The sequence below is a fragment of the Onychomys torridus genome, chromosome 15, assembly GCF_903995425.1.
Source record: "Onychomys torridus chromosome 15, mOncTor1.1, whole genome shotgun sequence".
Taxonomy (NCBI): domain Eukaryota; kingdom Metazoa; phylum Chordata; class Mammalia; order Rodentia; family Cricetidae; genus Onychomys; species Onychomys torridus.
This window is the reverse complement of record NC_050457.1, coordinates 26591861-26608854: the sequence shown is the minus strand read 5'-3', so window position 1 is coordinate 26608854 and position 16994 is coordinate 26591861. Positions and strand designations below refer to the sequence as shown.

The window sequence follows — 16994 nt, the reverse complement described above, 5'->3', positions numbered from 1 at the left end:
TCCCATAGTACTTCCCATTGTAAAGATAGGAATGTATTGAATTTTCCTACTTAACTAATACAGATGATCTTTCTGGTTTAGGAATAAAAATTTTAATCATTTACATGAAAAAAAAAAGAACTTTGTTTGGGGATAGAGTGTTTCTATGACAGACAAAGACCATCTCAGACCTAGGTGAAGTTTACCTCTCTCTGAGAATGCACATGATTATTTTTAGAATGAAAACTACTTTGAAAAGACCTTTAAGTCATGGTCTAGGAGTCCTTGAGCAATTTATGAGTTATTATGTGTTTTTCTGCCCCCTCCCTTCCTTGTTTTAAAATCTGGAGACTGAAAATATTTAAGGATAGATTTTTTTTTTGAAAAATGAGACTCATGCCAAAAATTATAGGTACACTTAATTTTAAATTTTCCTGGAGGCTCTTATTTTGAGCAAGAGTAACTTACATGTGATTTAAAGAATTAGACTTTTATAAATAGTTGGCTGTAAGCAACTAAATTCACTGGGCACCCATTTTTCCACACCTGATGTATTATTTTCCACAAAGCGTTCTTGTAAATATGTTTATGTGTTGTGCATTAGGCTAACGTACTAAGCTATCAGACCTGCAATGTCAAGGGAACAATAACTTCTTTAAAAAGTATGATCTCTAGTGTTAAGGGATGTTAATAATTTCTAAAACAATTTATGGAATGGGTGAAGGCTTGGTGGGAGCATTTACCATCAAGTGAAATATGTCTCATTAAATTTCTGTGTTATGCACATACCAACTCTCTTTCTTTTGTCATTTTAATGGTTTATTTACATAATTGAGGATTGCTACTTTTGTTACTGGTAGTTATCATAGCAGAATTATTTTGGTTGAGCCTACCTAAGCAAATTTGGAATGTGCTTGTTTCTTGAAACTAATGGCGAAGCATTCCGCTCCCCAAGCCTCCCCCCCCCTTCCCAGCTCTTTGCAGGGAAGACCTTTGATTTGCATATGTAAATAAGCCATTTAATTTGGAACCCTGTGGGACCCACCCAGGTCCAATCTGTTATTTTGCTGATGTTGATGTCATTAGGCAGGAGGTAAATGGTATCAGGAGATTGATGTCTCAGTCTGGAGTGACAGATACCAGGACTCTGAGGGCTGCTGTTTAAGAGGGAAGCCAGTTCTTGAAATGTGGCAAATGAGGGAAAAAATGAAGACACAGATTTCGCCTTTAGTCTTGGCATGAGTGATAGAGTTTAATGTTTTTCTTGAATATAGGAAACCATTCAAGCAAATAAGTTTATTTACTGTTGCTTATAAGAAAATGGCTGAGATGAGATAATTTATAGAGAATATACAGGTTTTGCTTGTCTGTCTATCTATGTATCTGTCTATTATCTACCTACCTACCTATCTGTCTACCTATCACCTATCATCTATTCAACTATCTATCCATCTATCTGTCTATCATCTATCTATTATCTATCTATCTATCTATCTATCTATCTATCTATCATCTATCCATCTGTCTATTATCTTCCTATCTGTCTGTCTGTCTATCTATCTATCTATCTATCTATCTATCTATCTAGTCTGCTTATCATCAGGAAGTTGGGAAGTCAGAGGATGGCACTGCCTGTTGCTCCTTAGCTTCTGAGGCCTTTATTGCTGTCTCATTGTTTGGTGAACCCATCCATGGTGAGACAGGCAAACATACCAGCTTGGATCTCTCTTCCTCTTATATAAAGTCACCAATGCCATCATGCGGGCCCAGGTCTGATAACTCCATCTGATCATAAGTCCTTCCTGAGGGCTACACTCTGAAATAATCAAGGGTATATGAATTCAAGGATGAGGTATTTAAGCCATAGTATATAGGAAGTTGATTTTGTGGGAAACTTTTTAAGCTTTATTTGCTTTTTTAAAAAGACATGTGGCATACAGGCTGGTGATGTAGCTTAGTGATAAAATACTTGGCTTACATATGTACAACCCTTGGTTTCATCCTCAGCAACACACACACACACACACACACACACACAAACACACACACACACATGCGCACACGTACGTGTTAATGCATAACTGCAGTGATACTGTTATGCTTACGTGACTAAGTAAGTTAGGCAGTACATTGTTTAAACCCCTGAAAATGAAGAAGTAGGCCCTCCCTCCTTCCTGTTGAACGAAGTCCTTCTCAAGGATTTCCGCCTAGATCCTAAGGCTAGTATCTGCATATCCTACAGGATCTCAAGATCACCAGGCTAACTCTGCAGCCTAGGGGCAGCTTAGCTCCCCAACGCCAAAGAAAGCACAGTATGACTCTTTATGGGAAATTAATGGTAAAGTTTAAGAAGCATGTGGAGGAAAACTTGCTGTGAGCAGTTCACGACTCCGTTATTTTCACTCTATATGCAATTCATTAAAATGACATTAATCCTGCAGGTTCTTCCTCGGCTTCCATTAAGATGTATGACTGAAATCTCTTTGTAACTACATTGATTATTTCATACACCTATTTGTTCATCGCAAGCTGTCCGTTGTTACAGATTCATTGTCTTGATGATAAATGAGGAGCGCAGCCACCAACCCTCACCTCCCAAAGGATGTGTGTGCTCATTCCACGCCAGCCTTCTACCAAGCGGGAGTTTAAGGATTCAGATCTCAGGTTTAATATCAATGCCTGCCTCCTGCCGAGTTCATGGTACAATTAGCTAATTAAAAAAAGATAACATTTTCACCTCGGAGTCAGAACAAGAGCAATAAACTACAGGCTCAGGATTTAGTTAATTTGCACATTGACTGTAATTGTATATTTAAGGCTGAGATTAATTTTTCCCCCTGATGTCAGGGAGCCAGACACTGTGCATTGGAATCTTAAATCAGCTACAATAACTCCTTGGGGAGGTCAATCAGGGTGGGGGTTCTCCAGATGTATTAGTGCAAACAGCTATTTATTTGATAACGTCTTCTGTTGAGAGAAAAGAGAAAAAGCATCGAAACCCCATTCTGATAAACTGCTAAATATCATTCTAAATAATCTACTATTCTTTAAAAAAAAACAAAAACAAAAACAAAAACAAAAACAAAAACAAAACAACAACAAAAAAAAACTTCTTTCCTCTGAAAACCGGTACTGATACTGTTGAGAGGAGAAGCCATTTTTAGCTTCTTCATGTGCCAAATGGTGAGAGTATTTGTGAGTATCAGTTCTGCTATGGGAGATGGCTGGAGAGATGGCTCAGAGGTTAAGAGCACTGACTGCTCTTCCAGAGGTCCTGAGTTCAATTCCCCGTATCCACATGGTGGCTCACAACCATCTGTAATGAGATCTGGCGCCCTCTTCTGTATACATAATAAATAAATAAATCTAAAAAAAAAATAATAATCCTGACCTGTATGCCTCCTTTTTGAATGGTAAGTGGTCTGCTTTGGACATGATGGCAGGGATTGCCGGCAATTCAAGAGGGTACGACTGGTGCATGCCTTCAAAGTAATAGGAGGAAATTATTGCTAGAAGGAAAAAATGTTTAAAAAGGAATTGTAAGTGCTACACAACCTATTACCTCTCCACATCCATAGGTCTTTAACCGTTAAAGAAAAAATTTTTGAGATAGTCCTGCTCTGTGGTCCTGGTTGGCCTGGGGTTCACTGTGTAAACCAGGTTAGCCTTGAACTCACAGAGATCTACCTGCCTCTTCCTCCTGAGTGCTGGACTAAAGGCACGTGCCAGTATACCCACCTTCTTTCTCTTCCTGCTCTTCCATCTGTCTTTTTAAAATAGAGTTGAGTAAATATTATTTTTCATCTCAGAGTCATTTTTGCTGCCTGTTTGTTGTGTCCAACAAAGTGGGTCTTTGAAGCCCAGAGGTATTTTGTTGGTTTTCGTTTGGCAGTACTGGGGATTGAACTGAAGGTTTTAGCACATGCCAGGCAAGCGCCCTTACCACGGTGCCACTTCCCAGCCCAGAGGTTTTGTGAGACCATCTCTCTCTTGCCATCTTGCCATCTTTGGAGCTGATACTCATGTTCGGGTAGCATTCCCTTATTAAACTGTTATTTACTAATTATTGTACAGCTTTGAAAGATGTAAGTGGGCTCTATATCATTTTGGGGGAGCCCTATTCCCAATTTTGTCTTTCAGGTATAGAACCGTGGGTTGTATGTTTGTGTGTTTGTTGTATAATGAGGGTGGTAAGTGTTAAGCTTTCTGTATGTTATGTATGTACTTTCTCTCTTTCTCCTTCTATATGGCCATTAACAGAGTTGGTTCACAGAGAGACCACTCTTCAGTGTACATAGTAAACTTAATGTAAGTCCCTCTTAAAACCAGTATTTAGGGAAAGATTTTGATGGCTGTCAGAAAAGATGAAGTCTACTGGGGTGACAGAGAAAGATGCTTCTAAGACAGATATTCCTTTCATAGTTATGAGGAAGACTGGAAGACTGTGGTCTCTACAACATTTAGGTGATATCTACTAGTTATGAAGTCTGACTCTAAGCAAGCTTCATAATGCTGTTTTCTTGGGAAAGTCAACTTTGAGTTCAGGAGTATAGTATTCTAGTTTTCCTTAGTATGATCAACTAACAGAAGAATACAGATTTGTGAAATGTCTGAATCCTAGGCTGGGCCTGTGGCATTATTACAGAAATGTATATACTGGCTAATTTTTTTAACATAATGACTTGCATGAGTTATGTGGGGGTGAACATGGTGTGTGTGTGTGTGTGTGTGTGTGTGTGTGCGCGTGTGCGCGCGCGCGTGCATGCTTATTGGATATTCAGCTTAAACAAAGTTCAATATGGTTAAAAACTGTCCCTCTCCTTCTCTGGCCATTCTCCCATCATCCCATGCTCACTTTCCCCCTTCCCACCTCTCGTTCATTTCCCATCTTCCATTCACTGTCAGGAAGGGCAGCCTCCGAAGAGCCATTTCAACTCAGCTCGACATCGCCAGAGACTAGTGGACCCAGCTGCTCCAAAAGTGAGTGTGTCCTGTCGCCTTGGGCGGCCAATGTGCATGACGGTGTGGTCCTTCTGGGCTAGTGGGGTTGTGAAGTGTTATATGTAGAGGAGGCGAAGTCTTCTCTATTCAAAGTCATACACACCAGTGTTGTGCGCCACCCTCACCCCACACCAGTGTTGTTCTAATGAACACTTAACAGCCAGCCCCGAACCCAAACAAGCCATGGCTTGTATCATGAGCTGTTTTTTCCTAGCATGTGTCTTCCCAACCATGGCCAATATCAAGGACTTGTGTGATGTCACTGAACTCAGAGCTGGGAAGAGATGCCCAGTTAGAGAACCACTATGTGGCCAGTCACGTTAGTTTCCCCACATCAGATAAAACTGCCCAAAGCTTAGGAAGTGAGTGAGTTCTGAGTGTCAGCTGCCCCTGTTTCCTACATGTTGTCTTAGCCACTTTCCCTCACCTTTAATAAAAAATACCCAGCTTATGCCATTGAAGAGAAGAAAGATTTGTTTTGGCTTATGATTTGAGGGCATGGACTTCTAAGTTTCTATTCTTGTTGCTATGATGAGACAACTTAAAAGAAAAGGATTTATTTTAGCTGAGACTCCAAAGTATAGTCCAATACAGCAGGGATGCAATGGCAGCTGGAACTCAAAGCAGCTTGTCTTAGTTAGGGTTTCTATTGCTGTGAAGAGACACCATGACCGCAGCAACTCTTAAAAAGGAAAACATTTCAATGGGGGCTGGCTTACAGTTTCAGAAGTTTAGTCCATTATTTTTATGGTGACATGTGGGCAAATATGTGTTGCAGAACATTCCTTTACACTGTGTGAAGATGTGTCACTGTGATTGGTTTAATAAAGAGCTAAATGACCAATAGCTAGGAAGGAAGAGGTTAGGCAGTACTTCTGGGGACAGAGAGGACTCGGAGAGGAAGAAAGGTGGGGATGCCAGTGAGACACAGAGAGGAAACAGGAGGTGTGGGATGGAAGAAAGGTAATGCCATGTGGCAGAACACAGATTAATATAAATGGGTTAATTTAAGTTACAAGAGCTAGTTGAGAATAAGTCTGCACTAAGGCTGAGCTTTCATAATTAATAATATGTCTCAGTGTCATTATTTGTGAGCTGGTGGTCCCAATGAAAAAGTTCTGCTGCAGATAATGGTGCTGGAAAAGGAGCTGAGGGTCCTATATAGTGATCTGCAGGCAGCAGGAGCAACTATTTTCCATGCTGGGCATGGCTTGAACATATGAGACCTCAAAGCCCACCTCCACAGTGACACACTTCCTCCAACAAGGCCACACCTACTCCAACAAGGCCACACTTCCAAATACTGCCACTCCCTATGGGCCATGCATTCAAACACATGAATGTATGGGGCCATACCTGTTCACAACACCACACAGCCTATCACACTGCTCCACAGACCACACTGCCTAGAAGAAAACAATCAATGTCTGTATGGTAGTGCTCAACTTGCCTTTTCTTCTCCTCTACTGGCCAGGATACCCTGCCTAGGGAGTTATGTCACCCATAGTGACCCAGATATGCTCAGAGGTCCATTTCCTAGGTGATGCTCACTTCTGACAAGTTGGCCATTAATGCCAATCACAATCCATGGTAGCAGGAGCATCTCAGAGCTGTTATTGTGAAAGTTGCTAACATCTGGGCAGGTCAGAAAACAGACAGTGATAAATCTCCTGCCCAGTTCCCTTTCTCCTTTCCTCTTTGTGTTCAGTCTGCTATCAACCCATGGAATGGGGCTGGACACTCAACATCAGCTTCCTTCCCTTGGTGAAAACTATCTGGAAATGCCATCACAAACACACCCAAAGGTGCGCCTCACTAACATCCTCCATGTTTATTAACCCAGCCAAGATGACAGACAAAGTTAATTGCCACAAGTATGCTTACTTGTAAGTTTGAACATTTTAAGTTTGTAATTGTCTGTCACAACTTGTTTGCAAGAGGCTAAGGGTGTGGGTCACCAGTAGAGGGCTTGCCCAGCATTGACATGGATCTAGGCTTGATCTCCATCGCTACAAACAAACAAATGGACAGACAAAAGCAGTTGACTTATAAAAACCCTGAATGTTTACTGAGAGTGGGTGGGCTGGCTTCAGCACTGTAGTTTATAATGTGTATAGTGAGATCTTAAGCCCATCTGTTAGCTCAAACTGGAATGTGAGGTCCTCCACTCATCACCAATCCAAAAGAAAAGTGGGAGATGGGTACTGAAAAATGGAGATGGGTTTATTTACAAGTCTGTCCAGAGCTGGGGAGAGAAAAAAAAATGTTAGCATCTCCTTTTTTCTTGTAGGTTGGTCTTACAAAGTTATAGAAAAGTGGGAACAAAAGCAAGGGGCTGTGCATATGGAGGTCTCTGATGTGAGCCAAGTTGTCAGAACTCTGTGAATTCTCCACCTGGCAGCTGGATTCCCTTTTGGGGGCCCATCAGGGCTTTAGCCTTCCCTGGCTCTCAGCATGGCTCTCTTGGGGGTTTTATAATTCTCTAGATGCCATTGCTTCAGGTCCCTGCCACAACTGTCACTTTCTGCTCATCCTGAGCTCTCTGACAGACAGCTGGAACCACAGAAAGTAGCTGAGGTTTGGGGTGAGAATTTGCTAAAGTCAGCAATTTAAAGGGCCTGAGTTCTACTGCACATAGCCTCTTAGTAAACTCACATTTACTGGCCAGTAGGAGAAGGTATTCTCAGACTGCCCTGTGACTCATGAAATTTCAGCAAGCCTTTGAAAGCACTCCACTCAAATCTATTTTTGTAACGTTTTGCTCAGGGTCAACATGACAACTTTCTAGGACCAGATTCCCTTACCTGTGTAGTGGAGTCACACCCAGAGTTCTATAGGGGGTGTCACACCCAGGACTCTGTAGGGGGTGTCACACACACATACAGGACTCTGTAGTGGAGTCACACCCAGGACTCTATAGGGGGTGTCACACCCAGGACTCTGTAGTGGAGTCACACCCAGGGCTCTGTAGTGGAGTCACACCCAGGGCTCTGTAGTGGAGTCACACCCAGGACTCTGTAGTGGAGTCACACACAGGACTCTATAGTAGAGTCACAGGGCTCTATAGTGGAGTCACACCCAGGGCTCTGTAGTGGAGTCACACCCAGGGCTCTGTAGTGGAGTCACACACAGGACTCTGTAGTGGAGTCACATACACCCAGTACTCTGTAGTGGAGTCACACCCAGGACTCTGTAGTGGAGTCACACCCAGGACTCTGTAGTGGAGTCACACACACAGGACTCTGTAGTGGAGTCACACACACCCAGGACTCTGTAGTGGAGTCACACACACAGGGCTCTCTTTAGGGAGTGTCAGTTCCAGGGCTCTGTAGTGGATGTCACTTCCTGGGCTCTGTAGTGAGTGTCACATGGGCTCTTCTCCCTCACTTGCCGGACCTAAGGCCATTTACAACAAAACCTCAGGTGTTACCTCTGAGGTGAAAACTTACACAGAGTTCCTGGAGTCTTATACCTTCTATAATAAATTTGCCTATTTACCTGTTTATTTAAATATCACTAATGTGAATAACAAAAGCCTATCTTTTTTTTTATTTCCGGGACTCTCAAAAGCCTATCTTAAGCACCCACCTTATCAACTTTTATTTCACCAGTGAAACCCCCTTCCATCAGTAACACTGCATTGCTTATGCTAAAATTTCTTCCAAGTGGACATAGATGCCATGGCCCTTTGCCATATTATTAAGGGTCTAGAATGTTCTGCAAGTCCCACACAACTTAGCAACCTGTTGATGGGTATAAGAAAAAATAAAGTAGCTTTAAGGAAGAGGAGTGTATTATCATGGCTGGATAGATGGTTCAGCAATTAAGAGCCTTTGGTTCTCTTCCAAAGGACTGTTACTAGGACCCATATCCAAGACTCTAAACAGCCTGTCACTCCAGCACCAGGGATCTGACACCTTCAGGGCCTCCCAGGACACTAGCACATGTATGCATGTGAACACACACACACACACACACACACACACACACACACACACACTAAAAAACAAACCAACAAACAAAAAAACCCAAAAGTGTATTGTCCTAATATAGATGACAGGTTAGAATACAGCACCCTCTTCTTATACCCACTTTTGAGCTATAATTAATGGAGCTAAAATACTGTGTGAATGAAGCACCTCCCATTACACACCCTTCTTGGTCCTTGGTGTTTTAAGGACACAACTTGGTATGTACCTTTGTTCTTTTTTTTTGGTCCGGTATCCATTTCTGTTTCTTAGCATTTTGAGAGATACCATGTCTCACATGCAGTGTGTTATGAACTCAATTAGGAATCAGCTAATTTTCTATTTGTGGCAAAAAAAAAAAAAGGGCTTTTTGTTATTCCATTTATAGTAAGAATCATGGCTTCTTATCTACAGAAACTTTCAGAGGACCTCATTAACTTGCAGTGAAGATGTCTGGTGCCTTAATGTGCTGTGTGAATTGGTTCATCCATGTTACCAACTAGATTTGAAAGGTCAGATTCTTCCTTTTCCAAAACATTGCAGAAATGGAAATCTGAGAAGCGCCTGCATTTCCCCCCTGATTATTAAGGAGATTTGGGGAAAGCTACTGTTTGCTCCATGGCTGAATTACTTGGACAATGAAAGGGAAACAGAAATGTGCATCCATGTAACTAACCAGTGACCTTTTATAGTAAGCCTACTCAATTCTAATCTGCACTGTGTCATTTTAACTGGGTGACCTGAGTTGTTACAGAGAATTCTTAGAAATTGTGGACTTCCATGTTCCAGGGCTCAGGAACAATGTGTGGTAAGCCCACTGCCAGATCTTTTGTGAATATCAATTTTATTGTGAGTGTCTGCTTGCACAATTGTGGGAAGAAAGTGTAGCCAGGTCGAACAGCTTCCCAGTCACAGAAAGGTGTGATAGAAAAGTCACACTGGACTTGGTTCTACTGGACTTTGTCCAGAGCCAGCTCTGTGAGCTTGGGTAGTCATTAAACTCTGAGCCCCTTTGTCCTAAGTGTTTTTTGACACAATGTAAAATGTTCTCTTAATCAGTGTCGGAGATTGCTTTTCTTCTCCATCAAGCCTACTTAAAACGCCCCATTTTACCATTTGCTGCGATGTTTTGAATGGCAGGTCTCAATTCTAAAATAGCCCTCTTCTCAAATCCCTTCATTCTTAGCTCCTCCCAGCATCTTGCAGTCTTATTGTTAGGTGGACTTCTTATCAGACATTCCCGTGGAAGCTAATTAAAAAAAAAAAAGAAAAGAAAAGAAAAAAGAGAAATGACTTCTGTACTGTTGGGGAAATACAGACCAGAAATTAGGAAGCTCACTTTCTGCTCCAAGAGTTCCCCCCACCCACCCACCCACCATCACTACTACCCAGCCTAGATTTTTACATTGCCTGAGAAACCTAGAGAGCCCTTTGTGCTTTGGGCATAGGAAAACAAGCTTTTAAATCTGTTTTTATTTGAATAAAAATAAAGAATGCAAGAGAGATCAAAGACAGGCGAAGCTCCTCATATTGGCTAAGCCTGTCCACCGGGACCACAAGATGCATCTCCCACTTTGAGAATGTGCTTACTGGTCCATCCCGCAGTTGGAAGGCTGTTAACACAGCAAATGAACAAAAAATACAGCAAAAACGGCCAGTAGGAATAATAGTTCAAAGACTACAGAGCTGTTATTTGTGGGAGCTGCTAAAGGCTTCTGTTAAATAAAAATCAATTTGATACGGGAGCAATGGGGACACGATCCGGTGGGCACAAGAGGACAGGAAGCCCACAGGGGATTAGCTTTCAAATCTCCTGGCATTTCAGCACAAAAGGATGATGAAGATTTATTCTCTGTGAGCTGTCATTTTACATTGGAGCCTTTGCTGATCCAGAATAAATAGGTTCATAAAGACTGTATTGAAAATTTGAGCAGGTAAGAACAAATGGTGGGAGGCAGAGAGCACTGAATACATTTCAAGACCAGAAAGTGTTGAAACTTCCTATCCTTCCTTATAAAACAAACACCAAACTACCCCAGTACACAGATAATCCAGCAACCAAAACCTGCCCGCGAAGATTCATCATTTGAACCTGCTGTAGGGCTTGGAAATCTTTTATATGAATTCTTAGCAATTTCTCTCCTTCTCTCTAATGAGAATGAGGTTTATAAAACTTGGGCTCCCCTGCTGGGAAAATGAGCCCCGAGCTATCTCAGAGCAGATGGTCTTCTCTTCTTACTTAGGGTAAACCTTTTAGGATTGATCCTTTTTCATTCCTACCTACCTGAAGAGTAAACGTCTCTGAGACCTTAGGAATGCAGTATTCAGAAGGAATGGAATTCAGAGTTACAGAGATGGTGTAAATAGCAGTCGGAAACGATAGGATTGCATTTCCTTCTGTCATATCAAAAGAAAATAGTTTTTTTTTTTTTTTTGAAGAATCGAGGAGATAGGCTTTAAATTATCTACATTTTGGAGCCTTATTATGCATGGAGTTTCTAGATGGTAATTAACACCTTCCTAGTCCCAGGAATTTCAGGCGTTAAAGAATATTTTTTTTTGGAGGATGCAATACTCGTTAGTATATTTAAGGACATAGAAAAATGGGGAAGGGATAGGACATTGGTTGCCATAATTATTCTGAGAAGGTTCCTTTTTTTTAAAAACAACATTAAATGTTACACTATGGGAACTTTTTTTTTAAAAAAAAAAAAAATGAAGGACTTTAGGGCTCATAAATTTCTAATAGAAATATTTGAGGGAGTTTATAGTTTCTGTTTGTGCGCTTCTATATCAGCCATCTATCAGTGATCTTTGGTCCCCACTAAAATGAGCATGAATCTCATTTCTGAGACTTATTAACTGTGACCTGGAGCTGATTACCTGATCAGTCCGATTTAGCTTTAGTTTTTTCATTCACAAAACAGAGACCCAAACAGTGTCTGTCTCGTCAGGTTGCCGTTGAGAGTTTGACAAGATGATGGCCACATGGTCAAAGCACTTAATCAATACCAAACTGTAACAATCCCTTAAATTAGGATCACTATTATCATAGTTATGGGGTGAATTAGTTATGAGGTGTTCTTATTGCTGTGACAGAATATGGACAGAAGGGACTTAAGGAGGGAAGGGCTTTATTCTGGCTCGTGGTTTGAGGGGATACAGTCCCTCTCGGTAGAGAAGAAGAAGTGTCGGGTCTGTAAGGTGGTTGTCATTCTGTACCTGCAGCCAGGGAGCAGAAAGCAATGAATGCCCACTTTCTCACTCTAATGCAGTTCAAGACTCATCTCCAGCCCACGAAGTGCATCTCTCCACATCTAGGGTGGATCATCCCACTTCAATTAGTGAAATGTAGACAGTTCTACACTGACATGCCTGGAGGCTCATCTCATTATAATTTTAGATCCTGGCAAGTTGATAAGCAGTATTAACCATCACATGAGATAAGCATTGTTTGTTTACTTTGATTTTTTTGTCCCTATTCTGTAAAATAGGGTTTTAAGATATCATGATCTTTGAGGATTAATATATAGTACAATAGACTTTCAATAGTCTATTTTTGTATGCCTACCCATACATTAGGCATGAAATAATATATTTGCAAGATTTAACTCTATACCTTCAGTTAGTTTAATTGGCAGATAAATAAAGCAGAGACAATAATAAACTGCGTGGTCGGCAGCACCACCATGACTCTGTTCCTGAGCAAGGACAGATCCATGAGTTCTGGTCAGAAAAGACTTTGAGGGCTAGGAAATTTTAAACAGCATCATAGTTAAGCACATGTGTTCTGTTAGTACCTTCAGTAGTTTTCAGTCACAGTGTAAGGGACAAAGTCAACCTGTAACCCCACCTGCCCAAGGACCAGGTAACTTCCTGAAATGCTGGGAGTTGTAGTTCTTGGGAAAACAACAAAGCCACATGGGAAATACAGTGGCTGTATGGTTTTGTCCTTAAAAAGCACACATGAACCTGGGTCCTCTGCAAATGCTTTTAACCACTGAGCCATCTCTCCAGCCCCTGAGTCCCTGTTCTTCCCCACCATGCTGCCTTCTAATGGCCATTAACTAGGCAGTGAGGAGAGGCTCTGAGAATTTGCATACATGGTGTCCTCTTGGAATGTCTGACAGTAACAACTATATCCCCCCCTCCTTTTTTCTTGTAAATACTTTTTTTTTTTTTCCAGAGCATATATATGTATACAAAACTCCTGACTAAAATATAATGTAGTTTCCTAAGGATACAGCTTGAGGAGTTTTGACAAACTGACAGTCATAGGCTAACAGCATCCAGGTCATGAAACAAGGTGGCAGACTCCCCTGAAAAACACAGGAACCCACACCCCTGGTCTTTTCTCTGGACAGCAGCTTATTATGCTGAGAAGCAGCACCCTGTGAAAGACGGGGCTTTAAAAGGCAAAACAACAGAGACTGCAGCAGGATTGCCTTTTCTTTAATGTTACCTCAGTCTGCTACTTCCCTTCTGAGAGCTGAGAACCCAGGAGGGAAACCCGAGCATCTCGGTGAGCTGAGAGGCCCCTGTTATTAGAGGGCAAGCCAGTTGGTGCTGCCAGTATTAGTTAGATACAAATAACACAGATCAAAAACAAAAAAAATGCCCACCATGGTTTAGATCGTCAGGAAAACCCCGCAGTGGCCAACTAGGTAGAACTTTCGTCTCTCCTCTGGCCGTTCTTCAAGGTTATGGGACAGCTGTCTCTGACGGTCCCTTTCAACTCATGGGACATCTTTGGCAGTTTTCGTGCCAAAGCCACACTCCTAGGAGAATGTTTTCCTACTTCCCAGGTGACTAGGTCCCTCTGTGTCCAAGTGTCATGTTCCATTTTGAATGTCTTCCCCCCTGCCTCAGAAACCTGTAATGTAACCAATGATTCAGCAGAGATTCACCACATAAGTTCAATAACCTGCCCTGGATACCCAAGAGGTCCAGGTATTCAAGGAGAGGGAAGAGAGGCCAGGCTCAGAGTGGGTGGTTTCTGTCTTCAGCCATGTCTTGACACCTTCTCGGGCATGTCAGAGACAGAGAGCTGCTCAGCATTCAAAGACAAGCACTTGCAGGGTGGTGGTGGCGCACACCTTTAGTCCCAGCACTCAGGAGGCAGAGCCAGGAGGATCTCTGTGAGTTCAAGGCCAGCCTGGGCTACCAAGTGAGTTCCAGGAAAGGCACAAAGCTACACAGGGAAACTCTGTCTCAGAAAACCAAAAAGAAAAGAAAAAGAAAAAAGAAAAAAAGAAAAAAAAACAAGCACTTGCTCTACCTCCCTTTTATTTCATGCACCACGGAAATTCTTTGGCATAGGTAGAGCTCTTCTGATGCAGACCTAGGCAAAGCTACAAGGCCTCCAGAAAAATCTTTATTCCTCTATGGTTCCCATGTATGTCTGTCCCAGTTTATAAAGTTTGACTCTGATGGCTTTAAAAAGAACTTCATACTTCATAACTGTTCTACTGATGAAGGAAGGGACAGTTAGCATAGGTAGATGGTTCTCAGAAAAGCAAATATGGAGTTTGGCAATAGTAAGCATGATGACTGAGTTTGATTCCCCAGCACCAATGTCAGAAGCCAGATGCGGGGCTGGAGAGATGGCTATACAGGTAAAGGGTACCTGCTAGACCAGCACGAGGATCTGAGTTGAAGCCACATGAATGAAAATCTGGCATGGATGTGTGCCCCTGTGATCCCAGCTCTATGTGGGGCAGAGGCAGGAGAATCACTGGTGTTGGTTGTAGTATTAAGGTAACTCCATGTAGTTAAAAGGGAGGTTTATTTTGTGGGGTAACTGACAAGTAAAGGGATAGGTTACAGGGTCCAGGAAAGGTGTAGCGCAGTCCAGCTGTGTTCTCTGGAGAACTCTGCTCGGTCTACCTCCAGCATCCAGGGTCCAGGAACCAAGAGAGCAGGCACATATGGATCTCGAGTCTTAAGGGCTCCTGTCTCGGCCCCGCCATATAGGCATGACAGTTACCAAAGCCTCAGTGGGGATAGTACTTCCCGGTCAAAGCTGGAACAGCTACCTACTACATACTGGGGCTTGCTAGAACCATCCTAACAGCAGGGCCAGTGAGAGACACTGTCTCAAAGGAATGAAGTCAAGAGTAATAGAACAAGACACCGGGCGGTGGTGGCGCACGCCTGTAATCCCAGCACTCGGGAGGCAGAGGCAGGCGGATCTCTGTGAGTTCGAGGCCAGCCTGGTCTACAGAGTGAATTCCAGGAAAGGCGCAAAGCTACACAGAGAAACCCTGTCTCAAAACAACAACAACAACAACAAAACAACAACAACAAAAAAGAGCCAAGGCACACATAGACACACATTTGTAATCTCAGTGTTGGGGAGAGGAAGACACTTGCCAATCAGCCTAGACTAATCAATAGGCTCCAGGTCCCAATTAGAGACCTTAGTCACACACATGTGTGCACACACACATACGCACAAGATGGGCAGCTCCTGAGGAACACCTGACCTTTGCTTGCTACACACACAATCCCCCTTCACATATACATATGTGTACCTGCATATACACATGTACACATTCACATATACACATACAAAATAAGGAAAAGCCAAGATCAAAAACTGACTTTATATATAAGAAATAAGTCTCAACTGAAGTAAATTAAAATATGTTCTAAGATTTTCCAAAAATTCTAAAAGTTTAATAATGTTTTCTGGGGAAATTGCTTTTTTTTTTTTTTCCCTACTAACATTGCTGATGGAAGTTAAGTTAGTATAAGCTCTTCAGAAAGATATTTAGCAGAACTAACCAGTAGTACATACACATGTACCACTGGACACACAGATGTTTTGAAGAGGGAGGGTAACCATCAGATTACACTGGCATACCTGTGAAATGAGTCCCCCCCACACACAAAAAGATTATTCATTACAGTATAAATCTTAATATAAAAATATTAGAAACAGGGCCCGGAGAGATGGCTCACAGAGGTTAAGAGCACTGACTGCTCTTCCAGAGGACCTCAGTTCAATTCCCAGCAACCACATGGTGGCTCACAACCATCTATAATGGGATCTGATGCCCTCTTCTGGCAAGCAGGCAGAATATTATATACATAATAAATAAATTAATTAATTAAAAAATATTAGAAATAACACAAATGGCTTTCAGAAGTTAACTGAATGGACAAACTGTAGTTCACGTGGGCCGTGGAAGCCACAGAGCTATGAGAGAAAGCAGATGCTCTTTCCATGAGGAAAATCTGATCAAAGAAGAACCAGAGGGGAGAGGTTTAATATGTCCCCTTTAACATTAGTTTTGTCTGGGAGAGGAACATAGGAAATGGCTCAAATGGACTTAAAACATCAAGTATCTCGTTATACATGTGAACAGATTACATATTCAAAGCAGTGTTTATCAAGTTTACAGTGTATGGTTAAGGCATGCAACATCACACACACACACACACACACACGTGTGTGTGTGTGTGTGTGTGTGTGTGTGTGTGTGTGTGTGTGTGGTTTACATCTGTGATGCTATAGGTGTATGTATCCATCTCCATGCAGAAAAATGTGTTACTATTGTGTCACAAAAGGAATATACCCATCATCTGTGTTTTTTTTTAAATGCAACATTGAGAAGTCCAAATTCGTGCCTGGTGGCATGTGTCTCTGTAATTCCCAAACTCAAAAAGTAGAGATAAGAGCATTAGAAGATTGAGGTTAGCCTGTGCTACAGAGCAAGATGCTGCTCAAGGGGAAAAATGGAAGAGGGAGAAAAGAAAACCCCTAGGGCTGCAGAGATGGCTCAGTGATTAAGAGTACTTGCAACTCTCTAAGAGGACCTGGGTTTGGTTCCCAGAATCCTTATCAGGAGACTCAAAGTCACCTGTAACTCCAGTTCCAGGGGATCTGATGCCCTCTTCTGGTCTCCATGGGCACATCCATAGTGTACATACAAAAAGCATGTGTGCATGTGCATGCATGCACACGCGTGCGTACACACACACACACACACACACACACACACACACACACACACACTTAAATGGGCAATTTATTTTAAGAGG

The 16994-nt window shown here is 42.1% G+C and overlaps 1 protein-coding gene across 1 annotated transcript in view; it reads left to right on the top strand.

Annotated features, from left to right (window-relative positions):
- The window catches only part of Mast4 (microtubule associated serine/threonine kinase family member 4), a 581729-nt gene that overhangs the window by 267153 nt on the left and 297582 nt on the right, over positions 1 to 16994 (top strand). The window contains 1 exon segment of the mRNA XM_036206828.1: positions 4885 to 4959. Within this exon segment, the coding sequence (XP_036062721.1) occupies positions 4885 to 4959 (75 nt within the window).